Raw genomic sequence first — 26,339 nt, forward strand, 5'->3', positions numbered from 1 at the left:
GTGGAAGGGGGAGACACTGGGGAGAGGCAAACACATCCCGAAGTGTTTCCTTGTCACAGTGCTAGGAAGGGACCCAGCAGCAGGACTATAGGGATGAGATGAGAGGTCTTCCCTTAAGTACCAGTGTCCCTTTGGCCTCTCAGAAAGTGCTACTGAGACAAGAGGAACTGCGCCATGAAGGGCTGGAAACAGCTTTTCAGCAGGAACAGCACAGTGAGAGGCTTAGCAAGGTGAGACCAGGTGGAGCTGCAGGACCAGGTCCTGTTAGCCATGAGGCTGGAGGAAGGAGCCTGGAAGACACTGACTGACAGCAAGTAGCTCTGCTATTTCCTTGATGTGTGGGCAGGTCACTTTCCCTCTCTGGGCCAAACCATTCATATCTGTAAACCGATGACGTTGACAGATCCTGCCTTGCAAGATCTTCAGGTTGCAGGGAGGGCTGAGTAGATGATGTAGGATCAGTCCCAGTCTGGACCTTGGATTGGAGTTTCAGGGAGGGCAGCTCCAGCATGATGATTATGGAGCATTGTGGGTGTCTCTGCTGCTTTTTCCGGATCTCTTCCATGAAGGGATTTTGCCTCATTTATCTCTCAGGTCCTTGACACTTAGCATGGTGCTATGTGCAGCTGGCAGCCACTAAATGCCCACTGTGTCTTTTATCCTTACCTCCAGCTCCTCCTGAGACAGACCTGAGTCCGGGTCTCTTGTAGGCAGCAGGTATCTGTGCGCGGTGCACTGGGGTGATTGCCACCAGGAAACTGGCAACCTCGAGGCTGCCTGGGGGTGTGGTTCCCCAGCTCCACCTAACACTTGCTCACTGTCAGGGGCCAGCCTGGGAATCTGCATGCTCTATAAACTATCTGGTACCTTCCCAAGAGCATGAAGTCGGGGTCTGAAAGCAGCTTTGACAATTAAGGTTTTTTTTTGCTGATATATTTATATTTATGGACACATAAAAATATGCAGTGTGATAAAACATGAAGAAAGTTTAAATTTAAAAAATGTATTACAGTAAAAGACACATTGCCATTAACCCCCTCAAAATAGTTCCCCTTGCTTCTCTTTGAACACACTTGTATTGTTCCTGTTGCTTACTTAACAGTCCTGGAAGCCCTCTTTCATTAATATCTTTAGTTGTGCCGTTGTGACTGTTTTGATGTCCTGAATTGATTCAAAACTTTCACTTTTTATGGTCATTCTGACTTTGGAGAAGAGCCAAGAGTGGCACAGTGCTGAATTTGGTGAATAAGGTGGGTAAGGACACACAATAATCTGTTTAACAAGTCTATGTTTCTGTTGAATGGCACTTAGCAACAACATTCACCTTACTTTTTATCACACCTCATAAAGACAGTCATAAAAGTGGACTTCCAGAACTGCTTCAGAAAGTAGCGAGAATGGTGGGATACAAGTATTTGAAAGTGTGTGTGTGTGGTATTTGGAGGGGGGTTAATGGTGATATGTCTTTTACTGTAATACATTGTTATTTAAACATTCACTGTTTTTGGTGAAACCTCACATGCAATATTTCATATCTAAATATATAATAATATGTGTACCTAAAGCATATATGTAATATTGATATATAACTCATTTATATTATATAAATGATATGTTATCCTAAACCTATTATTTACATATAAATCTACATGTCTGCATATAATTTTAAGGGGAAGGGGCTGAGCTATTAGAACCTGTTTCTCTAGTCTCTCATGAAAAAGACTCTTAGTTCCTCAACAGTACAGAGTTGGCCTTGTCCCCTGGGCAAGGCTCCTTGGTGTTGACAGGATATGACATGCCTCTACTGCCCTTGGGAGGGCAGGACATTCCCTGCACTGAGACCCTGGCATTGGCCTGTCTGGCTTTCAGGTCCACCCTGAGAATGAAGACTGGACTTGCTTTGAGCAGTCCGCCTCACTGGACATCCGATCCTTCTTTGGCTTTGAAAGTGCCTTGGAGAAGATTGCCATGAAGCAGTACACGGCCAATGTCAAGAGGGTGAGTTGAAGGAGGTGCCCAGACTCGCTGTGCCCCCTGACAACCTGTGTGATCCTGGGCAAGAGCCTTTACCTTCCTGACCAATCTTCTCATATGTAAAATGGGTTTCTATTTGTGACTATCATATGACATAATGGAGGGAAAGGCTTACCTATAGTAGAGGACTGTGTCAGCCCTCTGAGATGGTGGGGGCTTGTGTAATGAACTTAATGGACAGAAGAGGAACATTCTTGGGAGAGTTTTTCTGGTTAAAGTTGTTTTTGCTTGATTTAAAGAACTTGGAACTCTTAATTAGGTGGAGGCCTGTTTATATAATTACAGGTGAAATTAATTTTAATAATGTAATTTATTTAATGTGTTGTCAGTACGAAACTGTTCATATTCTTTGTTCCATTGTGAGTCTGGAAATCTCATGTGTATCTGACACTTGTGGCACACCCCCATCGTATGACCACTGCAGCTGCCCACAGACCACAGTGTCTGGGCTGGGACCCTACAGGGAGTGACCCACAGCTGTGTGGTGCCCTGGCTATCCCGGCCCATGGTGACACATCTGGGATCTCTCTGGCTTCCAGGGGAAGGAGGTGATTGAGTATTACCTGCATGAGCTTATCTCCCAGGGCACCTCTCACCTTCCCCGCTGGACACCGGCTCCAGTATGGGAGGAGGATGCGCACAGACAGCCACAGGACCACAGTTCGCTGGAGAGCAAGGCGATCAGTGGTGCCCCAAGTCCCGGTCCAGAGGGTGTCAGTACCGAAGGTAAGTGACTGAAGTAAGTCAGCTGGCTAGCTCTGCACCCTCAGCCCACAGTCTAGGGCAGGCTTCAGCACTCGCTTGCTCCGTGGGAGGAGGGGAAAACTGCATTTGGTCCCCTTGGCAGGGAAGAGGGTGAGGGAGGGATGTTCTGGGTCTGGAATGACTCAGCTTCCTCCCTCTGCTAGTGCTTCTCCCTGGCTCCATTCTGGCCAAAGCTGGCTTATTTCTAGATCAGGAATCAACCTCCAGTGCCTTAGCACTGACTTACTCTCTGGTTATTACTATTTTTAATTATATGAGTAATGCATCATCATGGTAGAAAAAAATTCAGATCACTGGGAAGATGTGAAATGCACTAAGGGTCCTTCCCTCTCCCCAGAGGCTGTAACAGTTTTGTCTTTCATGAAGCTATATACATATATATGCATGTGGTATGTAAGTATACACACGTGTGCACATGCATACATATCTAACTTATGTCAAACAAATGGGAGCATGTTATACATTTTATTTGATACTTTCATTTTTCTCACTAATGTTGTTTGAATAGTTTCCCATACTGTTGCATATATCTTCTTTTAGTACTTCATAGTATAGGTGGTGTATATTTATTTATTATTAGTGAGCAGTATTATTATTACTACTCTTTCAGTACTAGGAGCAGAATCCAGGACCTTGCATATAGTAGGCAAGAGCTCTAACACTCAGCTATATCCAAACCTTTCTTTATTTTGAGGAGTTGCTGGGGATAGTCTTGAACCTGCAGTCTTCCTCTCAGCCTCCCAGAACGCTGGAATTAAAGATGTGTGCTACCACACCCGGCTCATTTTAAAAAATACAGTTGGGTGTGGTGATGTAAGGCTGTAATCCCAGAACTTGAGAGGCTGAGACAAGAACATCACTATGCATTTGAGGCCATCCTGGGCTACATCAGTGTTCTGGCCAGCCTGAACTGCATAATGAGACTCTGCCTCAAAAACCAAAACCAAAACAAACAAAAACAAATAATGTGGTATAGCATATACTTAATGAGTTTACATTTTATATATACTTATATATAATGATAAAAATATAGTAATCAAAAATATGGTAATTGTTTAAAGGTAGTTTTATAGTAAAAGGTGCATAACCATTAACCCCCAAACATACTCCCTTTTATTTCAAACACACTTACCCCATCGTTGTCCCACTTTCTGAAGCATTTCTGGAAGTCTTTTGTGTCTTTATGTCTTGAGATGAAAAATACCATGACGGGTGCTGGCAAGTGACATCCGACAGAAAGGTGTGGCTCCTAAAAACACCATGATGTGTCCTCATCCACTTTATTCCCAGGATCTGGCACTGTGACTTTTGGCTTTTTCCCAAAATCTAAATAACCATGAAAAATGAACATATTGAATTGACTCAGGACATTGAGGCAATTGTGACAGCACCACTAACGACACTCATGAAAGAGAATCTCCAGAACTGCTTCAGAAAGTGGCAACAAGGATGGGATGAGTATCTTCAAAGCGAGGGGGACTGTTTTGTGGAAGATTAGTGTCAACGTGTATTTTACTGCAATAAAATATTTTTTACACAAAATGTTATTTACACATCATATGTTTCGATCACAGTTTTTACATAGCATACATTTTTTAAAGTGGAGTTGCTTTTTTTTAGGGGATTGGGATGAGACAGGATCCTGCTATGTAGTCCAGGCTGGCCTGGAACTCATGGTAACTCTCCAGCTTCTGCCTCCTGTGTGCTAGAATTAGCACTCACCTCACATGGTGCAAGTGGAATTGTTGCACCAAAGCTTATATGAAACTAAAATTCTGGTAGATTTACCTCTTAGACCGCCAAAGAGTTTATACTAATTGTTGTTTCCACCTAAGTGTGTAAGTGTGTCTACTCATCCTGACCCCCAACATGAGTCTTACTAAATGTTCCAGACCTCTGCAGTCTGTTTTTCTGTCAAAAGTAAGGTTAAGTGTTGTTTTCATATTCAGGTTTCCGTTCTTTCATGAACCCTCGTTACTGTCCTTTGTCCTTTTTCTATTTGCTCATCTATTTTTTATTGAAGAACTCTTTGTATATTAGGGCAGTTTGCCTTTTGTCACAACTTAGTCTTTTATTGACATGGAGGATGTTAACAGAATCATGTGAAGGGTAAACAAAATAGAAACAAACCCAACAAACCAGGATACAAAAATGCACAGATGCCACAAGCCCCGTTTTAACTGTGTGCACACTTGCTGCTCCTGATGGCTTAGTTTTCCCTTTTGGGCCACTCACAGAGAAGTCGGACTCTGAGACACTTGTGTGATAGCACCGGGTAACCAATGCTGCCTCTGGGCCTGTGTTTGGGAGAATAAAATCCGTTGGTGCACCAGGGACCTTGCTGGGTGTTCTCTGTGACTTTGAGCCCTGTGCCTCCCATATTTTGCACGTGTCTTTTGTCCCTTCTCTCCTGTGCTGTCTGCCAGCTGTGCTGGTGCTCAGGGTGGCTGGCAGAAGCGCTTGGATCACTGGGCCTTTGTACTGATAAACAGAAAAGGCCCTCACATCTGCCCGGGGCCGGAAGGATTGAGGAGCTCCTGCCTCCGGTTTGTGCTTGCCTCTCCTCATCTCTGAAGTCTCTGTCTTTGACTACATGAACTCAGCTGGTCCCACTTACCCCACTGCATATCCCTCTGCCTCAGTTTGCCCAGATGGCTCCTGAAACAGTTGGTGTGGCCCTTGGCCCTGGGTTCCTCTATTTGGGGGGAACCAAAAATAAAGGAACTGCTGTTGGACATACTGACATTCAGTTTACTTTCGTATTGTGCCATCATCCACAAAGAAGCAGCTCTACCTACAGGGACTGCCACTTTGTGTAACATCTTTGTCTCCTTCTGAGGTGCTAGGAGGCAGTGGGTCCCAGAATCTGCTACCCCAGTGGTTAAGAGTCAGCAGCACAACACGGGCATAGTGGTGTATGCCTGTAATCCCAGCACTTTGGGAGGCCGAGGCAGGAGGATTCCAAGTCTGAGCCTAGCCTGGACATTTAACATGTTAGTGAGATGGGTCTTAAAAGGTAAAAAAGGGCTAGGGATATAGCTCGATATAAAGGCTTAGGGTTCACTCTCCCATACAGACAAAAGAAGTTAGCAATAAGACCCTGGCCTCTGCATGCCTGTGACAGGCTAACCCCAAACAGCTGGATTACGTGAGCTTGGGTTTTCCAGTGGGGCTGATCCATGTGTTCTCAGACCCCTAAGCAGACAGGGATCCAGGCTCTGTGTACCAAAAGCCTCATTCCCTGTAAAGGGAACTTGGGAGGTGGGAAGGCAAAAGGGACTGGTGTTTGTGACCCACACCCACTCTGCTGGGCATACTCCTTGCCTTCGTCACTCTGTGGACTCAGTCTCCCTCTTTGGTTCAGTATTCTTCAAAGTGGAGATAACAATGACTCTCTCTCCTAAGAAACTGGAGTAGCCTGAGAGCAGGCATGTCCTGAGCACCTAGTGAAGATCTTCAGAACCTCTCAGGAGAGTCAGATCATCTCTATTTTTCTGAGGGTCAAAGAGGAGAAGTCACTTCCCACAGTGAGACTTTGGAGGGCCCGGCATCATGGATTTTCAGAATCTCTTTGGAAATGGGTTGGAGAGAAAATAGGGAGGGGCATGGCCTGGCTTGGAACCACATCCAAGAGCCACAGTGGCCAGTAAGTAAATCAAGGACAACAGAAAGGTTAGACCATGTGGTCAGGGGTGAGGCATCTCTCGCTGGTCCTAAGTCTCTCTCTTCCTCCCAGGGGACAAGCTGGATGCAGACTACATCGAGAGGTGCCTGGGCCATCTCACTCCCATGCAGGAGAGCTGCCTGATCCAGCTTCGGCACTGGTTGCAGGAGACCCACAAAGGCAAGGTGGGTGCAAGGGACTTATTTCCAATGGCAGAGATCAGTGCAGGTGCTGGGAAGGCAAAAGAGACAAATTTGTGTAATTGGTAATATTAAAACCTTACACTTTGTTTTATCTTTATTGTTACTGTCCTGTGCACCCATACCACATGCTGAGGGTACCACTCTTGGAAGGGCTTCTCATCCTCAGCGCTAGTAACATTGGGACCAGGTGACTCTTTGTAGTCAGTGGTGGTTGTGTGCACTGTAGGATGCTCAATAGCATCCTCCAGCCAACAGATGCTAGTTGCTCCCTACTCCCTTGTTATGCCAACCCACAAGGCTTCCAACATGTCCGTGTACTGTCCATGCACTGTCCCATTCTATGAGATTCATGGCTTTGGAGGGTGAGTCTTTTTTTTGAGGGTGATTTTTTTTTTTTTGCCTTTTTCCTTTTTATCGGTACCAGGGATCGAACTCACGACTGCTTGCTTGCAAGGCAGGCACTTACGCCGCTGAGCTAAATCCCCAGCCCGAGGGTGATTCTTGAATGCCCCTGGATTTTGGCTCTAGAGTCTTAACTCCTGTAATATGGATGTACACTGGGCTTGTACATCCCACTCATGGCCTTTCCTCAGCTCACTGGAAGAAGGTCTGCGTTCTTACCTTTCCTTTCCCTTCAGTAAAGAGAGGAAGGAGCTGCTTAGTGTTATGCTGTGATTTAACCTGCTCTCTCCTGCTTCTTCATCTGTAAACTGGGGATGATGTTAGTATATACTTCCTATAGTGAGTGACAAAGACTGATCCATGTAAAGTGCTTAGAAAGGTGTCCAGCCCAGAGTGAGCACTCACAAAAAGGTAGCTTTTATAGCTGGTTTTGCGTAAGTGGGGCACTGAGGTGGTAGGAGGAGGAGAAGTTGCTCCAAGTCACTGTTCCTAGCACAAGGAGGGAGGAAGTTCAGGGAAAATAAGAGTCCTTTTCCAGCTGAGTGTTCTGCAGGTGAAGTAGAAGACTCTTTCTTTGTAATTATATCTATGGGATTTTCTCCCTCTGTCTCTCAGATTCCCAAAGACCAGCATATTCTCCGGTTTCTGCGAGCACGGGACTTCCACCTGGACAAGGCCCGGGAGATGCTGTGCCAGTCTCTGAGCTGGCGGAAGCAGCACCAAGTGGACCTCCTCCTTCAGACCTGGAGGCCCCCAGCGCTCCTGGAGGAGTTCTATGCGGGGGGCTGGCATTACCAGGACATAGGTGTGTCCTTCACCTACATACCTGATATATACTGTACAGTATGGTCACTGTCAAGTGACACACTTTATGCTAACATCGTGTTTTCCTTTTTGTTTTTTGGGGGACCTCTGGAAGCCCCCAGCTTCCAGAAGAAGGTAGAACTGAAAAAGCCTTTGGGCTGAGGACAAATGTTTGCCCTGGGCTGAGTTAGCCTTGTGATTATTCATGCAATGGCTCTGTGAATATTGCATAATCCCCTAGGGCTACCATAGCAAATGACCAAACATTGGGTGGCTCATAACAACGGAAGTTCATTCTCTCTCATTCTGGAGGCTGCAAGCAGAAGTGTGAGCTTGAGGTATCAGTAGAGCTGAGCTCCCTGGGAAGACTCTCAAGGTTGCCCCTTGCCTGCCTTTTCCAGCTTCTGGGGCTGGGTGCTCTTTGGCTTGTGACCCCATAGCTCTAGTTTCTGCTTTCATCTTCACACGGCCTTCTTCTCTGGGTATCTCTGTGTGGTTTCCTTTCCCCATAAGGACCCCAGGCCATTGGGTTAGGGTCTGCCCTAAGTCCAAAATGATTTCATCTTGAGACATTTTCTTTTTGTACTGGGGATCAAACTCACGACCTCATGCTTGCCAGGCAGGTGCTTATGCCGCTGAGCTAAATCCCTGACCCTATCTTGAAATTTTTTTTTTAATCTTTTTATCGGTACCGGGGATTGAACTCACGACCGCCTGCTTGCAAGGCAGGTACTTATGCCGCTGAGCTAAATCCCCAGCCCCTATCTTGAAATTTTTAACCTGTACCTGCCAAGCCTTAGTTTTTAAGTAAGGTCACACTTTAAGTTTCCAGGAGTCATACTTTAGGGCTCCAGGGGACATTCTGGGGAGACTCTGCTTCAGGCACTATAGACATCCTTTTGTAGATTTAAAGACTTCAGTAGCCATTGAAATCAGTGCCTAGCATGCCTTTCAGTGTCCTTTATCTAAAAATTCATGTGTATTGATTTGGGCAGATGCTCTGCCTTCTCAAATAACTGGCTGACAAAGTTTTTTTTAATATTCTAGGGGCTGGAGATTTAGCTCAGCGGCATAAGTGCCTGCCTTGCAAGCAGGTAGTCGTGGGTTCGATCCCCAGTACCAATAAAAAGGAAAAAGACAAAAAAAAAGTTTCTTTAATATTCTGCTGGTCCTCATTGTGGGCTTCACATTGTGAATCTTCCTACTTGATGAAATTTGTTTTTAAGCCAAAACCAACATTCACAGTTCTCTGGCATCCATTTATCTATGAAAGCCTTGGGTTTATACTTCTTTATAGCTGTGTAGTACTCCACTGCATAAAAATACCACTTTTTTTACCCACAGAATGGTGGAAATTCCGAGTGGCCCGACATGCCATTCTCTGCTGAGACTGAACAAGGCAACCCTCTGTTTTCCTGATTCAGCACTTAAACAGTACATAGGGTCCTTCTGGTGGCCTCCTTCAATACTTTTTACTTTTGTGCTCTGTAGCAGTTCTGATGTTTAAATAGTCAGATGTATAGGGCTGATGTGCTATTTAGTGTTTCTCAGTGCCAGAACGCTGCTATGTACATTATAGACAAAATACCTGTGCTGAGCAGACTCATTTGTGTGTGAGTTACTGTTCTGTTGTCTGGTGTTCAATGTTGGTGAATCAACATAATATAAGTAACACAGCCTTAACTGCAAAGTTATCAAATATGGTTATCTACTGACTGGCTAACAAAAATCTTAGGACTAAAAGCTTGCAGGAATTTAACCTCACATTTACCTATAAGCAGTAGTTTGGTCTTTGCTAATAAAGTGCTCATAGTGACTTTCTGGAACATAATTATCATGAATAATGAGAATTTCATAAATCATTGTTCATATGATGTTTTTGCTTTAGCTGATAGAAAGTTAAGGACTAAATTTTATCTATTTTGTACTCTTTCATGACATGGTTCATTCTCTTTAAAAAAAGGGTTTTCTTTGTACTTGTGGTGGAATCCAGAGCCTTCATACTGAATTACATCCTCAGTCTTTTTATTTTCTTAGTATTTTGAGTTGCTAACAAAAACAAAACACAACGATTTTAGACGGCACCAAAGTTGCCCAGAAGGAGCTCCCACAAAGCTCCCACAGGCCCCTCACTCTGTTTGTCTTGAACCTTTTGGGTACACTGTCTGTGTTCCCTTTCCTGAGGGAAGGTGCAAGTTCCCCTTAGTCCCCAAGTGAACAGGGCCTTGGTGTGCTCGGCTTGGTGTCTCTTCCCCTGAGGGAACAACAGTCTCACCTGTAGCCTTGACTTGGCGTTGTCACTGGCATCCCCTTGAATAAAGTCCCTCTCTTTGCTGGACCCTCACAGACGGTCGCCCGCTCTACATCCTGCGCCTTGGCCAGATGGACACCAAAGGTCTGATGAAAGCCGTGGGGGAGGAGGCGCTGCTGCAGCACGTGAGTGGCAGTCGGGGAGGCAGGGCTGCGGCGGGGGCGGGGCCTGCGGGGCACGTGGTCTGTGGGGGCGGGGCCTGCCGCCTGCTGTGGGCTGCACACCCAGCGCCTGGCCTCCTTCCAGGTTCTGTCTGTCAACGAGGAAGGTCAGAAGAGATGCGAAGGGAACACAAGACAGTTTGGCCGTCCCATCAGGCAAGGATCGGGCTGAGGTTGGACTTCCCCTAAGTAATGAGACAATGTCACTTATGAGCCAGTGTGCTACCCAGGCCCCGAGCCAGGGGTCTGTATGGCAGTGTCCTGCCTAAGCCTTACCGTGGTCTCCTGAGGCAGGGACTGTAATCGTCCTGAATGGAGAAGCTGAGTCCCAACGAGAAGCAGGTTATGCTCATCTGGAGTTGTAGAGTACTCAGTGACAAAGCTGAGTTCGAGTTGTCCCTGTCTCCCCTGACCTTTGGGCTTGACTTGCTGAGCCCAGCACTCTGGACCATGCTCCTTTTTGACCTGTCCCCCGGGACAGCCCAGTCTCCCAGGACTCTCTGCCTACCGAGCGGTTCATGTTCTCTAATTCCTCAGAAGTGCTGTCCTTGAGCTGAGTTTCCAGCTGCCATCACTGACAGTGGCATGGTTCTGAAGGAAGGGACCTTTTACAGTGGCAATTTCTCCTCTGTAAAGTGGGCTTACAAATGGACTATCAAAAATGACAGCTTTGAACAATAAGGCAAACACAGATATAACACTTTCCAGGGGACTTGAAGCCCTTGAGTTCCTTTCAAAGTGACCTTCCCTGTAAGCCTTTTGAACCTGCCCTGACACTGGGACACAATATCTAACACCCATAAATCAAAGAAGGAGAATTTAGCTCAGGGTTTATGGGGCTCAATCCAAGGTCAAAAAGCTTCAAGGTAGAAATGTGGTGGAGGGGCTAGTGGAGCAAAGCTGCTTAGTTTGTGGGGCCTGAAGCAGACGGTGCTAAAGAGGAAGACTGAGATTCCAATTATAGACCCCCAGAGCCAGGCTCCATGACCCACCCAGATACACTCAGGAGTGTTCTCCACTAGTCCCTTAGGTGGCTCCCAAACCAATCAAATTAATGCAAGTAAATTTAACTGTCACACCTTTAATCCCCAAATATGCTTTTGTAAGATTAAATTCTTTTGCTGTTGGAAGAGTTACTAAGCAGAGGTGCATTGTGTGTGGGGAGTAAGAGTCAGTCACACACCTAGGCAGGGACAAAATTCATCCCAGATGTTCAAATGAGGGATGTCACGGAGGCCTCCTTGCAGAGGTGTGGGCAGGGTGGAGTGAAAATTCAGGGTGAAGCGGCTCACAGGGTCCAACCACTGCAGAAAGCTGGTCATTTTCCTAATGAATTAGTAGTAATGGAATGGAAGCACCGAGAGATTAAACACTTGGACAAGGCTGCCCTGCAAATGGCAGAACGGGCATATCAGCCTGAGTAGTCCAACTGTATGTTCATGCTCATTTTTTGTTTTGTTTTGTTTTTCAGTGCTAGGGACTGAATCCAGGTCTCCATACTGAGCTACATATCTGGCCCTTTTTTACATTTTTATTTGTTTTGAGAAAGGGTCTCATTAAGTTGCCCGGGCTGGGCTTAATCTTAATCCTGCTTTAGCCTCCCAGAGTGCTGGGATGACAGGTGCACACTACTATGCTGGGCTTGTATGCACATGTTCTTAATGCTTGTGCTTACTCTATTTAGTAGTTAGCATATTTTAAATAATTGATAGCAACACTATTGTTTACTGAACACATGGTGTGTGCCTCCCTTGCAGAGAGTGTTGCATCTAACATCTTTTAACCTTAACAACCGTTGCTTAGAGGTGAGGACCATTACTATACTTGCTACTAACTTGACGAAACGTTAGGTCCCCAGTCCATGCCACACTGCTCTCAAAGGTAGCAATGAGACTTGAATCTGAGCACTTGGCCTAGGAGTCCATGTTCTGGGACTCTTTACTTGAGTAGCCCTCCTACTGTGGCGGATTCACAGAGGTATTCAGTGCCGCCCCCCCCCCCCCGCCTTGTCTCACTGAGCCTCGTGGGTTATCCCTGGAGAGGGGGTTGGAGGCTGTGAGAGGTGGCAGAGTCAGGTGAAGCATGGCTCCATGTCCACCACAGCTCCTGGACCTGCTTGCTGGACCTGGAGGGCCTCAGCATGCGGCACCTATGGCGACCGGGCGTGAAGGCCCTGCTGCGCATGATCGAGGTGGTGGAGGACAACTACCCGGAGACTCTGGGCCGGCTGCTCATTGTGCGAGCCCCTCGAGTTTTCCCTGTTCTCTGGACGCTGGTAAGAATGAGACCCACATAGCCTGGGGTTCCCTTTACAGGAATCATGAGGGCAGGCAAGCACAGAATTCAGATTAGTGGTTCCCAGGGACTGGAGGAGGAACAGGAAATGACCATGACCAGGTCTAGGTCTCCTCTTGGGGAGACTGGACTGGACAGAGGCAATGTTTACATGATATAGTGAGCACACTAAGGGCCACAGAAGGGTGCACTTTAAGATGATGATGATGATTTTGAGGACTGAACCCAGGGCCATTGCACTGCGATGCATCTCTACCTCTCTTTTTTATTTTTTGAGACAAGATCTTGATAAGTCAATTAAGTTGCCTGGGCCTCCTGCCTCATCTTCCCAGAGTGCCAGGATTACGGGCATGTGTGACTCCACCAGCTGAAAGTGATTATTTCTATGTTCTATGAATTATACTCAGTAGAGAGTCCATTTGCTCTTGTTTCTGCTTCTCCAGATCAGCCCCTTCATCAGTGAGAACACTAGGAAGAAGTTCCTCATCTACAGTGGCAGTGATTACCAGGGTCCCGGAGGCCTGGTGGACTACCTGGACCGAGATGTGATCCCTGACTTCCTGGGAGGGGACAGTGTGGTGAGGCCCTGGGCGGGGGTAGGGAGTGGGCTGGGGCTGGGGTTCTGGGCATGGGAAGGTGACGAGAATATGAGATAATGACTGTATTCATCCCTTTGCTCCTGCCCAGGAGGTCTTTTTGGGGAATGGGGCTTGTTGCAGAAGTCACTCTAAAGAGCAGGGCACCACTTGGATGGAGCCTCACTTTGGTTCTTTCAACCATAGTGAGTGGTACAAAATTTTCCAGAAGCTGAAGGACTAGGCAAAGGCTTACCCATCCTGTATCCCCTCCAAGATGTTAGGCAGCAGAGGTTGCCTGCCCACTCTGTGCCCTCTGTAGCAGGGAGGTGACTCCCAATGCCCCTGGCCTTGGGTTCTGAACCTATATAAAATTTTAAGTTTATGCAGTTTGCCAGTGTTCCCAAAAGTACTTGTCATTCCATACTGGCACTGGCCACTGCTCCAAGGGCAGATGGTGTCCAGACCCTTTTATTGTCTCCTTTGAAGGTAAAATGACAGGTGTCCCTAGGTCCCAGCTCTCTTATTCACATTGTGGGCCACAGGCTGCTCTCTGTCCTCTAACAGAAACACCCAACAGCATGCTGGCACCCTTTCTGGATAAAAAGAGACCAATTTTAGGATTCTGCTAAGCTCGCCTGAGGTCCACTTGTTGAGACCTGTATTTGTGTTTATTTACCACTTGTAGATCTGAGAGTGACTTATTGAAGGACACTTGGCAGTGACCTTATTTTGTTGGGCCTTACTGTTTTGCAAGTGAAATGAGGAAACATTATTTGATGATGGCCTGCCACCCAGGCACCCTTGGCTTTGAGAAGTCTGTAGAGTTCAGGAGTCCTTCAATTGCACTACCCTTAACTCTGAGGGGCATACATAAGTGCTGTGGGGTTCAGTGTGGAAGGGACTTTGACCCTATTCCAGGACTGTGAGGAGTGACTTGGGTGTGTCTGTGAGGGGATAGTCTGATAACTGGGTTTGTGCCCTGGCTGAACCACTTTCTGCTCTGTGATTTTGGGCAAGTCACAAGGCCTCACTGAGCCTCCATTCTCCTCCCTTGGGAAATGGGAGAATAATAGTTCTTCCCATGCTGGTGCCTCTGGTGCTAAGTGGGGCCAGGGGAGCCATTGATCTGCTTAGTTAGGGTCACTATTCCAAGCTGTCTTGGGACTCATGGGGCTGCTCTGTGGATCTGGTCAGCCAGATCGCCACAGTCCCTGACCTGCTACCTTCTTGCCTTTGACCTGCAGTGTAATGTCCCTGAAGGAGGTCTGGTCCCCAAGTCCCTTTACCAGACAGAGGAGGAACAGGAGGAGGCTGACCAGCTGCGGCAGTGGAGTGAGACCTATCACTCAGCCAGCGTGTTCCGTGGGGCTCCCCATGAGGTGCAGTGTGGGCTGGGAGGCTACGGGGTCAGAGGTTGTTCTAGGTCAGGATCCCACAGGGTGGACATGGGATGACTCTAAGCTCTGGCATGTGAAGTAGGTCAGATCATGACCCTGCCCGAAGGTGCCACCCATGCGCTGTCAGATCTCTGGCACATTATGGCCACTCAGAGTGGAACCTCACTGGCCTTTTGGGAAGAGGTGTCTCCATTCTCATATGGTGGCACTGATTCTCATATGAAAGGCAGCAGGCTCCTCAGCACTGGGCAAGTACCTCAGGGAAGGAGGTCCTCTCATGCCCTCCTCCCAATCCTGGCTGTCCTCTGTCCTCATGCAGGTTGCAGTGGAGATTTTGGAGGGGGAGTCAGTTATTACCTGGGACTTCGACATCCTTCAGGGAGATATGGTGTTCAGCCTGTACCATGCCAAGCAGATGCCCAAGTCGAGCCCCCAGGACCCTGGGCCCAGGACCAGTGGGCAGCTGATTGACAAAGGCTGGGTCCTGGGCACTGATTACAGCCGTGTGGAGGCACCTCTTGTTTGCCGGGAAGGGGAGAGCATCCAGGTTCGTGGCTTTCCATCATTCAGTCACCATTTCATGGCATGTGTGGCAGGCACTGGGATTGCAGGGGTGGAAAAATAGGCCATGGTCTTTGGCTTCAGCAACCTATAGGACAGCAGGGACACACAGTATCTGTTTAATACATGCTTACTTGCCACATGGCACTCGGGGACATGGGGAAAGACGTGGTGCTGTGCTGAGAGGCATCTGTGTGCTGGGGGAGAGCTCAGGCCTGGACTCTCAGTTTACCCATCTGGGAAAGGGGAATCATAACAGGATTGAATTGTGACTGCTGAACTAAACAGAAATGTATTGTCACAATGTTCAGAGAGTACAAGTGCAGTATCAAGGTGTCTGCAGGGTGGTCATCCTGCAAAGGCTCGAGGGAGCCTCTCCTCCTTTCTGACTGGAAGCTTCTGCAGTGCTCAGCCCACCTTGGCTGTGGATGCACCGTCCCAGCCTTGGCCCTGTCCTTACATGGATCTATTCTCTGGATCTCAAATCTGCCGCTCTTCTCTCTTACAAGGAGATTGGACACTGGTCATTATGTTTAGGACCCCCTAAATCTTTAACTGCCGATACTTTCCAAATAAGGTTGCATCCTGTGGTCCCAGTGGCCATGAGCTTTGTGGCGGGCGGTGGAGGCGGGTTACTATTCCACTCACTGCACTTTTCAGACAGGGAGAAGGGTGAGGGTGTTGGGGTTCCAAGTTCCAATTCCCTGCCTGAGTCGAAGAGGTCTAAGTATGGAGGAGGCCTTGGGGGTGGCCCTTTCATGTCTGGGAGGGAGTGAGAGCAGAGGACGTTCCAGGTGGGAGGTAGCAAGAACAAGGTTGAAGGCGGGGGGAAGGTTTGGGGAGCACAGTGAGTTGCAGGGATATTTTGGATGGGAGGGGAAGTACTAAGATTCTGAGGTCAGTAAGCAGATTCAGGACCCCAGGATCCCTATCTCAGAATCTCTTAGACATTTGTCAAAGATGCAGGTCGCTGGGCCCTACAGCTGGCAGGCCAACGCTGAATCTCTTGGCTGTGGGGTCTGGAGTTTACACACCGTCTCTCCCAAGCAGTCCTGAAGCGTGCTCATGTGAGCACTGACATAGCAAAGAAGCTGCAGGTCTAGGCACTGAATTTGGATGCTTCTCTGTGAGGCCAGCACTCCAGGTGGCCTCATCCCCACCTCACAATGCACATATACACTTGTGTACACATCTTGGAAGCACCTTGGATCTTACTGGAGTTTCCAGGAGTGGGAGGCTGTCTTGTCTTTCATGTCACATACCAGCACCCTAGTGCCCACTCAACAACCCAATGCTTCCTCAAATTCCCCCACCCCACCCCCAGAACTGAGGATTTAACCCAGGGCCTCCACATTGAGTTACATCCCTAGCCCTTTTTATATATTTAAGACAGAGTTTGCTAAGTAGCTAAAATGTCCAGGCTGGCCTTGAGTCTGGGATCCTCCTTCATCAGCCTTCGAGAGTGCTGTATTTATGGGTGTGCACCACTACTAAAGTTGCTGTTGCTCTTTTTTTTTTTTTTTTTTGTCTTTTTCCTTTTTATCGGTACCGGGGATCGAACTCATGACTGCCTGCTTGCAAGGCAGGCGCTTATGCCGCTGAGCAAAATCCCCAGCCCCCGCTGTTGCTCTTCTTGTAACATCTCAGCCTCTGCAAGCTTGCCCCACTGAAGCTTTCCAAGCACCTGTGGGCTCCCTGCTGCTCTTTCCCTAACTCCCTCAGTTTGCACACCTTGCTCGGCACGACCAGAATCCACTTTTGCTGTCACTCCCTGTCCTTGACTCCTTCAGATTCATGGGAGGCTGTGGTCCCACAGATAGAGTGGTAACAGCCAGGGTGACTTCAGGAGGCCCTTTTAGAGGGTTTTCATTGGGCTGCTGGAAGGACAGCTAGGAAAAGCCCTATTCCCAAGGCCAGCCCTAGGAGGCCCAGCCTCCTCACCATACCCTGAGGACCTCAGGCCTCAAAGCACAGCTGCTGTGTTCCAGGGATCCCATGTGACACGGTGGCCTGGAGTCTACTTGCTGCAGTGGCAGGTGCACAGCCCCCTGAGCAGCGTGGCCTGCAGCCTCCTGGGTGTGGATGATGTCCTGACAGCCCTGCACAGCCCTGGGCCTAAGTGCAAACTCCTCTACTATTGTGAGGTGCTGGCCTCTGAAGACTTCAGGTAGGATGGGGGCGAGGGGAGGTCCCAGAACCCTGGGTGTCTCCACTCCTGGGAGTGCAGATAACTGTGGCTGCCTGGGCTCTGCCCTGCTGCTAGGCAGGCTTCTCCACGGTTGGGCATGACTTGGTATGGCTGTTGCTAGAACCCTGCAGGTACAAGGAGGGGCCCTTCGTGTGAGAAAGAGGCCTGAGTGCTGCTTCTCATTCTCCTTTCATGGCACCCCCCTCCCATTAGACAAAGGCCTGACAGAAGGAAGCCCAATATGACAGAGCAGTTGGGGACAGGGCAGGAAAAAGGGACACCCATCTTCACTCCTAGAATTCCATTAGGCTGGGAGCTATTTAGAACATTCCAGAACAGTGTCTTATAGACAACTGTCACAAGTTGTTGCTTTCGGAGAGACAGAGAGGTATAGTGGTTATGACTGCCCGCTATTCCTGACTGCTGTGTGACCTCAGGCAAGGTCTTCACCGCTCTTAGCTTCAGGCACTTTATCTGTTGAATGGGAACCGCTGGAGCGCCTCCTCACAAATTCATGGTAAGGATGAAATGATTGGGGGAAGCTTGCCTGTCACCTGGGCATATGGTAAATGCCTAGAAATGAAGCAGAGGCTTCAGAGGTGTTACAGGAAAAGTCTTTAAGGCCTTCCATTTTGCCTTTATAAATGAATGTGATTTTACATTCTGCTTCAGGATACGTCTGTGTTTTCATCTAAAAATAATGAGTTAAATCTGCTGCAAGCCACCCGAAGCTAAACATAGCAAAGAGAACCAAATGAAAAGAAGAGTTCAGTGTCTTAGTGGCACTAAGCACGTTTTGAGCACTCCACATATAGCCTTGCATGGCCATGGCTGCCACGATGGACAGCCCAGACACAGAACAAGTCAGTCACACAGAGAGTACTTGTGGACAGCTCTGACCTGAAGCAGAAATAACTGGGATGGTTCAGCACTGTGGAGATGCTTCCCTCCACGCTCAGCATACACAGAGACTGAGTCAGAGGAACTGGAACAAGGCCAGGTTTGACTGCAAATAGTGAGAGGGTATGAGCTGGGGCTGGACCTCCCGAGGCTGGGGAGGCCTCTGGCCACATCAGGGCCCAGGTCTGAGCCCTGCACGGTCTTGGCTCTGCCAGGGGGCAAGAGGCAGGGACGTGAGGGTGCTTCATTTATCATTACTGCGTCACTGACTTTTCCCTCTGCACAGGCTGAGGCCCCTTGTGGAATGACCCCTGGGGTCTTGTTTGCAGCTCTAACAGCTTTTGTACCAGAAGGTAACTTTGCTGTGTCTTCCTCCCTAGGGGATCCATGTCCAGCCTGGAATCCTGCACCAGTGGCTTCTCCCAACTCAGTGCTGCCACTTCATCCTCCTCTTCTAGCCAGTCCCACCGAAGCTCCCTGGTCTCCAGATAGCTGACCCCAAGCCCTCAGGGCCACATCTGAAAGTGTCCAGTGTGGGAGGCCAGCATGCCCAGAGGCCCAGGAGAATGTGTGGGCTGGAAAGGCCAGTCTAACTGCTGTCAAAGTTGGGGTGTCTGGACCAGATGGCAAAGGTCTTGCCCTCAGCCTGTGTGAGGCAAAAACTCCAAGTCAGGGTACTGGATGCTGCCAGGCCAGAACCATCTCCTTTGGACTTGGTGTTAAGGAAAGGCCCGAGCATGTGAATCCCACCTTTAGGTTTCCCTGGACCAGGACTCAGCTGTTCTCACCACTCACTGTGTTCTCTCTGGGTTGGCTTCCTTCTCCTGTGGGCTTTCCCTATGTAAGGTACCCGTCACTGTAGAATGCCCTCTCCTCTTCCCTGGTTCAGTGTGGAAGGGAACCTCTCCAAAAAGTTCTAGTCCACCTCTGAGAATTGCCTCTCAACAGTCTGCTAGGGCCATAGCTATTCCAGAACCAATTATGGTTGTCAGGGAATGGAGAATGTTGGTTGGGCAGCAGATTCATGTGTTCAATTTTTGACAATCACTGTGAGTCTTAGAGGTGGGCTGCAGTGCATTGATTGGTCAACATGGACCATGTGCACGTGCCCGGAGCCAATGATACAGCCTAAACAGTGTAAGGTGTCCCTCAAGGAGTACTGGGTCTCCATCTCAAGAGAAACAGGCCATGCATGGTGGCCCAGCCCTGTAATCCTAGCACTAGGAAGGCTGAGGCAGGAGAACTGCTGTGAGTTTGAGGCCAGCCTGAACTGCATAGCAAGATCTTGTATCAAAAAAAAAAAAAAAAAAAAAAAAGGAAAAGATCATCTGGCAGGCAGAAAGGGCTGGCGGTCTCCTCAGCATCCGATTGCCTAAGGAAGACCTGTGTCCTTGCACATGCACAGGGGCTGTGATGGAAGTTAATATTGTAGTTTCTGGGAGTGGGGAAAGTGGCTTGCCTTGGACTGGAAATCCATTTTCCAGAACTTGGCTCGAATGGCCTAACCTTGACCACCTTGATTTGGAGAGGATGGAGAAGCTGAGGGCTCCTGCCAAGTTCCAGGCAGTGATGAGATGACTCAGGCTGTCTCTACACTCCTCTGGAGATCTCTTTCTCTACTAGGGACCTATTTAATTATGACCTGCTGTGGCTGTAAGCCACAGAAATTCACCTTTCAGTGGCTTAAACACAAAAGGGTGGCCATTCATGGGTGTGTGTAACTGGCTTAACAAGCTCTTAGGTTTTGGGTAAGGCTGGATCCAGGCTCTCAACATGGGATCTGGACTCCCGTTGTGGTGCCCATGCAGGAACCAATTCTACTATTGGTATGAATAGGCCCAGAATCCCTAGGCCAAGGGGCTGGGTTTACAAGTATAGGCACTGTCACTTTGATGCAAGCTCAGTAATGGTAGGACAAGAAGAACAAGGACAGGCTCCCACATTAACCTCAGTCTCAAGCAGAGGTCAGTGGAAAAGGGGTGTCCTGGGAAGCACCCTCCCCCTCGATCTGGACCTGTCACAGCCCTACTGGCACTGTTGCGTCTCAGGTACAGGAACAGAACACATGATTATGTACCCTGTGGGAGGGTATGTGCTCAGTGTGCATATATGGGGTGACAGTGACTGGAGGGAGACATTCTCAAAGCTACGTGGTCTCATGTCACTAAGTGTTTACCACTGAGGGCTGTTTACAGTGTTCTCAATGCTCTTAAAGAATTTCTAGCTTGTCTGTCAAACCTAAGTGCTACTCTAGAAGTATTTTGGGATAAGCTATCTTGGTGGTGTTTGTACCTTTATTGCCTAGTGAATGAGAAGGCTTTCCCTAGGGAGAAGCTAGACCTGTTGATTATAGAGAGGAAGGTCTACTGGGCCACATTCAGCCAGAGGCATTGGGTAAGCAACCTCAGGTGCCCCACCCAGCGTGCTCCAGCTAAAATAGTCTTACAACTAAGGGAATTTCTTGGTCCTGTATCTGGGATGACTGGGCAAGGGTCTTGTTTAGGCATGGCTGGATCCAGGAGGTCAGTGTCTCCAGGCCTCTCAGCTGCACCCAGATCTCTCGATGCTGTGTTCATTTTCACATTGGCCTCATTCTTTCTCCCACTTGGGGAGAAAGGGGGTTGCCAGCAGCCCCAAATCTGTCTCCACAGGGCTTGTAGTTTCTAAGATGGAGAAAGGTACTTTCTCATTGAAGATATGGAAGGTTCTGATGGGCTGTTTGGGCACATGTGGAGTACTTGACAACAGGGCCAATGGGCTGGGATCCTTGATTGAAATTCCCTGCAGGAGGGACAGGGAACTGGAAAGACTTCCTTCATGGACAGGGGGAGCCGGGCTTCACCCCCAACTGAGAGAGGTCCACAGCAGAGTCTGCTTGTTGCTCTGTGGTCAGGTCTCTAAAATCCACACAAAGAATTGTCACAGGCTGCTTTGCCTCAGGGACCTTGCAGTGAAAACCAGCATAGGAGGGGCTGTCAGGCTTCAGTCTTTTAAGTTTCCCCAGACCGAGGACCTGGAAGCAGCCTGGCTGGGTTTCTCTCTCCATCTCATTCATCACTTCAACCTGGCCAGGTCAGAACCATCGAGAGCACCATGGTGTTTAGAGTGTTTAGGAGCCCGGGTATGGGATTTAGACTGGGGTTCAAAACCCAGCCTTCCTCTTATAGCTGTGTAACCTCGAATGACTTAACCTCTTAGTGCCTTAGTCTCCTCATTTGTAAAATGGGGATAGCAGCACCTACCTCACTGGGTTGCAATGGAACAAAATGAGAATGGCTGCAGAGTCTTTAGCACAATGTCTTACACACAGAAAGCAGTCAATAAAGGTCTGTGGTAATTGTGATTGTTGAGTGTTTCCTGCCCAAACATGGGAGGTTCTTCCCTGAGGTGCCGCCCGCCAGTGTTTGTGAGACAGTTTGGTGACATCCAGAGAACATGAAGGTTAAGACACTGCAGGCACTTTCCCTTTTAGAAGTTGCTCATATTATGGACAAACTTTCTAATTGGAAAGAACATTACTATTGTTACTATTTGGGGGGAGTACCAAGAATCAAACTTGGTGTATTTCATGCTTGCTGGGATCTGTGCTGCTGAGTTATATCCCTGGCTCTTAATGTTATTTTGTGGTAGTGGAGATTGAACCAAGGGCCATCCCCATGAAGCTACGCCTTTAATTTTTTTTTTTTAATTTTGAGACAGGATCTCCCTAAATTGCTAAATTACTCATGAAAACTTGGGATCCTCCTGCTTCAGCCTTCCAGAATGCTGGGATTACAGGTTATGCTACCGTGCCTGGCTAGGGCATGCATCATTCTGAGAGGTGTTCCCTCAGCCATGGAGAAAATTTTTCTCAGGACATGGAAATATGCTATTTTTTTTTGGGCTGGGGATTGAACTCATGACCTCATGCTTGCCAGGCAGGTGCTTGTGCTGCTGAGCTAAATCCCTGGCCTAGGATATGGAATAAGAAGAGCTTTAGGTTCTTGGTTTGTGTCTTTTTCTTACACTTTCTAGAAATTCCCCTCCCCTTCATACAATTAATTGTTCAATGAAAATAGTATCATTCTTTTCAACACTATTGTGGACAGTGAGGTGGGATATTTCTTGTCTGGTTGATATTTTGTGCCACCAGAGGCTTTAAACATTTGAGATTTGGAGCCTCCTGTTATGGACTTTCCCCAAACCTTGGCATTGCCTTTGGCTTATTGGGGAGTTGACCAGATGCTGCTTCTGAGACTCTAGGAGCATTTGCAACAGGTCAGTACCATCCCCAAGGGGCTGCAGATTGTTCTAAAAGAGGTCACACTTCTTTTTGGGTGTTACTAGGGATTGACCTCAGAACTTTCACACTGAGCTGTATCCCTAGCCTTGTAATTTTAATTTTCTTTTTTTTAAAATACAGTCTCTCTAAATAGCTATGTTCCCAGGCTGGGCTCAAACATGTGATCCTCTTGCCTGTCTTTCTAGAGTGCTGGAATTACAGATGTTCACCACCACATCCAAGTGGGATCGCACATTTTATGTATGAAATCAGATCTATTTAAAGTTTCTGGGGTTGCTGTAACAAATTACCATAAGTGGGGGTGGGAGTTAAAACTGGTGGCTGCAGGAGTTCCCATCCCATCTGTAAGGGATGGGTGGCCCCATCCCTTCAGCCTCTGTCTTTCATCACATAGCTTCCTCCTGTGTCTTTCTTACAAGAACACAGCTTGTGGTTCATTCTAGATCCACTATGTCATTGTCTGGAGATCCTTAACTCATTCCATCTGCAAAGATTCTGATTCCATGGCCACTGTGTTCTCTCTTGCATGCTGGCTCCCCTCATGCTGTAGCAAGTGTTGTTCTTCCTGATTTAACTTGGCCCATACTCGCTCTGAAGAGCCTGTTTCCTTTCCTAGTTTAACAAAACTTTGCTACCATTAAACAACAACAAAAAAGACCCTAATTCCAGAGACCATGCAGAGGTTCTGGGTGGATATGGATTTGGGGGGGATGCTGTGTGACCCTTCACATGTCCATGCTACATATAAACAGACACACAGTTTATTAGTGGTGTTGGTGTGCAGAACCCCAAGTTTGCTCAACTTGCCCAAGGGTATCTGGATGACTCATGTATACAGGGGAAGTGAGGCCTGTACTCCATCCTTTCTGGGCTGCTCTGCCCTATGCCCTGGGGTTTGGGACAGCCATAGTCCTGATGTCAGAATGGCATGCAGGTTCCTCCTTAGGTATTGTCCTTCCTTCCCCAAAGCCTGTGGGGCACAAAGCAGGGGTACTGGCTGTCACATACATCTCAGGACTCTGAAAGGGTGGTAGGACAGTGGGAGGTCATAGACTGTCAGCTAGGAGAGTGGAGGAGGTGTGGCTCTTAGTGGAATGGCCTGTAGGGCCATCCTCACAGACCTGACCACACATGCAACAGAGGGAAAGGAAACAATACATCACACACTATGACTCTGTGGGTTTCTCATGAGCGCAAGCAACAGATCTCAGAGGAATGATCAGCTGACCTGTGGGTGCCTGGGATATGGAGAAAGGACAGCCACGCCTGGGAGGATAGCTCCCAAAGGGACAAGAGCTGGGATCAGGGCTCAGTTGCAGGTCTCTACTGACGTCTGTTGAAGCCATTGATTCTCCCTGGAGGCCTCCTGGGGCCTAGGCCAGAGAGCACAGAACAGGCTCAGGGCTCTCGAGTGGCCTAGAGGCTGTGCCTCCGTGCAGCCCTCTGGGACATCATGAATGGATCTTGGCCCCAGAAGCTACATAGGACTTGGCAGGGCTTGGAAGGACATGTGGCTGTGGCTCCCAGGGAGGCCAGAGGCAGGGGCTGCTGCAAACTCCAACTTCATCCCCTCCCCTCTATCAGTGCCCATCCCCACTAAGTCATTTGTAAGGAAGCACAATTTGAAGCCCCTCAGTGAACTTCCTGTGGCAGCTGTTTCTGAGATAGACAGCTTTCAGAAACTAGCAAGAGCTGTAGATTCACACTCAAACTTTATTTCATGATTCCAAAGACAGCCCACTCTTGGCCCCAGTTAGACCCCATCTGGGGTCCATCCCAATGCTGACATTCCATGAAGGGCTTGGCAGATTGACATAAATCATAGGGGTAACTACTGTGTGCACAGAACTCTCAGGCCCCACACCAGGCTGCAGGGACTGTGGGCCAGTTTGTCCAGAGGGCTGCCTGTCTGTTATGGTTTGTGTTTGGATCATCATCCCTCACCCCGTCAAGCCTCATGCAAACATGGACATGGCTAAAACTGGCGCTCATGATTGGTTTGTTGTCTGGTGCTGAGGTTGATGGTGTGAGTGCTGTGCCTGCCCAGGGGTGGAGCCGGCATACCGTGTAAGGGCAGGAAGAAGGCATGTCTTTCCTCTTCTGCTCTGTTCACACTTGCTGTTTGCAGTGGTGGCCATGAATAGCTGCCCTGCTATGCCACCCTGCCTAGGAGCCAGCTGAGTATGGACCGAAACCCCCAGAACTGTAAGAAATAAACCTTCCTTTGGTTCAGGTATTGGGAATCAGGCATTTTGTCTCAACAATGAAAGAAAATTAACTAACACACTGACCCATGAATCCACATCTCCTCTTGGATGGCTGCCTTTGGTGGCAGTATACCTTTTGTCCCTTGGAGATGACCCCAGGAGTAACACAACCTGTGATGAATGGGTGCAGGTTGCTAAACACCCCTTGTCTTCCAGTGACACAAATGGGGCATGTTCTACAGTCCCCTGAGGTCTCCTGCAGCACTGAGGCCCCTGCTCATATTATTCACCAGCTCACTAGTGCATCTGTCCAGGCTGTCTTTCTATTTCTGTTAACCCTACCAGTGCTCCTGGGGTCATCTCTCAAATAACCCACTTGCTCTCATGGCCCAGGTTCTTATTCTCCAGGCCTTGTTTCTGGGGCCCCAGCCTAAGCCACTGTGGTTACTAAACTAAGAGGATTTGGACATTCCTCAGGTAAAGATAATCATTATTCTCGTAACAAATTAAATCCCAACACTCTGGGAAGCTGAGACAGTCTCGACTATAAATTCAAGCCCAGCCTGGATGACTTGGCGAGACCCATCTCAAAAAACAAAAAAGGGCCAGGGATATGGCTCCATGTGAAGGCCCTGAGTTCAAGTCACGGGGCTGCCAACAACAAAAAAAATTCTGTAGGGCCTTGGAGAGGTTCATCTTGCCTAGTGAACATCACTTAGCCAGGGACTCTGCTCAGGTATGGCTGTGCTCCCCTTTAGCCTGAAGTCAGCCAAGCCAGTGCATGGTACATCTTAGCTGTCAGCATGTCAAAGGACAAAAATGTCTTCTCAAAGGTCAGGGCTCCAGGGAAGCATCCATAACAGTCTGTTACTGAGGCTGTTGCCTCAGGCACCTCAGGGGTGCTCCTGGTAAATCCAAGATCCCCTCTCATTCTCCAAGATTCTGACTCAGTGTGTCTAGACATGGACGTGTCTTGAATTATGTAACATTCCAGGGGAATACTTCAACCTGTAGTTAGGCTGGGAACTCCACTCAGGAAGATGCCCATCAGGTGCCCGACCTTGCAGCCTTTCAGTAGATAGAGCCTGCATCCCCTGAACTTGGGTTGGTCTGGTGGCCTTCTTTGTCGACAGAAGATGGCAAAGTGCGACAGCATCAGTTATAAGTAGTGGTCCCGCAGCACGTCTCTTTCTCTTCAGAAAGGCGTCTTCCTCTGCTTCCTTCTCTTGGACCCACCTGCATCTGGAGCTCCAAGCCTGATCTGGCTTTCTGGAAGATGAGACACCGTGGAGCCAAGCTGTCAGTATCCCGGGTAGCTTTCTGTTGGCTGATCATGGACACCCACGAGTCCAGCTGAAATTACTGATTGCATCGCAGGTCAGCAGAATCCCCCAGGTGACCCCAAAGTGAGAGAGAATTTCTTAAGTAATAATGAGTTGTTTTGTGACCCCAAAGTTCTGAAGTGTCACATGACAACAGATAATATGGACTTCACATGAGGCTACTTCACAATCTGCTGAAAGCTGTGTGGCTCATGTCCCCACCTAAAAAAACCTGCACAGTGACATGTGGACTTCACAGTTCCTT

General features: G+C 48.3%; 1 protein-coding gene and 1 long non-coding RNA gene across 4 annotated transcripts in view; one reads left to right on the plus strand and one right to left on the minus strand.

The window, feature by feature from the left end:
• Nucleotides 1-21,606, plus strand: part of Sec14l5 (SEC14 like lipid binding 5) — a 39,865-nt gene extending 18,259 nt beyond the window's left edge. For 2 of the 3 annotated variants that reach the window (XM_063226427.1, XM_003477733.4), the window contains exons 5-16: nt 1,870-1,998; nt 2,574-2,760; nt 6,536-6,648; nt 7,684-7,873; nt 10,220-10,308; nt 10,430-10,500; nt 12,448-12,619; nt 13,083-13,217; nt 14,462-14,596; nt 14,934-15,161; nt 17,164-17,342; nt 18,644-21,606. In XM_063226427.1, coding sequence (XP_063082497.1) covers nt 1,870-1,998; nt 2,574-2,760; nt 6,536-6,648; nt 7,684-7,873; nt 10,220-10,308; nt 10,430-10,500; nt 12,448-12,619; nt 13,083-13,217; nt 14,462-14,596; nt 14,934-15,161; nt 17,164-17,342; nt 18,644-18,755 — 1,740 coding nt within the window. In that variant the 3' untranslated portion in view covers nt 18,756-21,606. The remainder of the gene's footprint in view (nt 1-1,869; nt 1,999-2,573; nt 2,761-6,535; nt 6,649-7,683; nt 7,874-10,219; nt 10,309-10,429; nt 10,501-12,447; nt 12,620-13,082; nt 13,218-14,461; nt 14,597-14,933; nt 15,162-17,163; nt 17,343-18,643) is intronic. The other variant, XM_063226428.1, reaches the window with a different exon arrangement.
• Nucleotides 5,181-10,274, minus strand: LOC134470714 (uncharacterized). Its single transcript, XR_010039823.1, has 2 exons — nt 10,148-10,274; nt 5,181-6,694 (listed from the first exon to the last, which is right to left on the minus strand). It is a non-coding gene; the product is annotated as an uncharacterized LOC134470714 (long non-coding RNA).
• Nucleotides 21,607-26,339: the final 4,733 nt, after the last annotated feature.

The sequence above is a fragment of the Cavia porcellus genome, unplaced genomic scaffold (genome assembly GCF_034190915.1).
Source record: "Cavia porcellus strain 051 isolate PalLab524CR breed Dunkin Hartley unplaced genomic scaffold, mCavPor4.1 scaffold_16, whole genome shotgun sequence".
Lineage (NCBI taxonomy): Eukaryota > Metazoa > Chordata > Mammalia > Rodentia > Caviidae > Cavia > Cavia porcellus.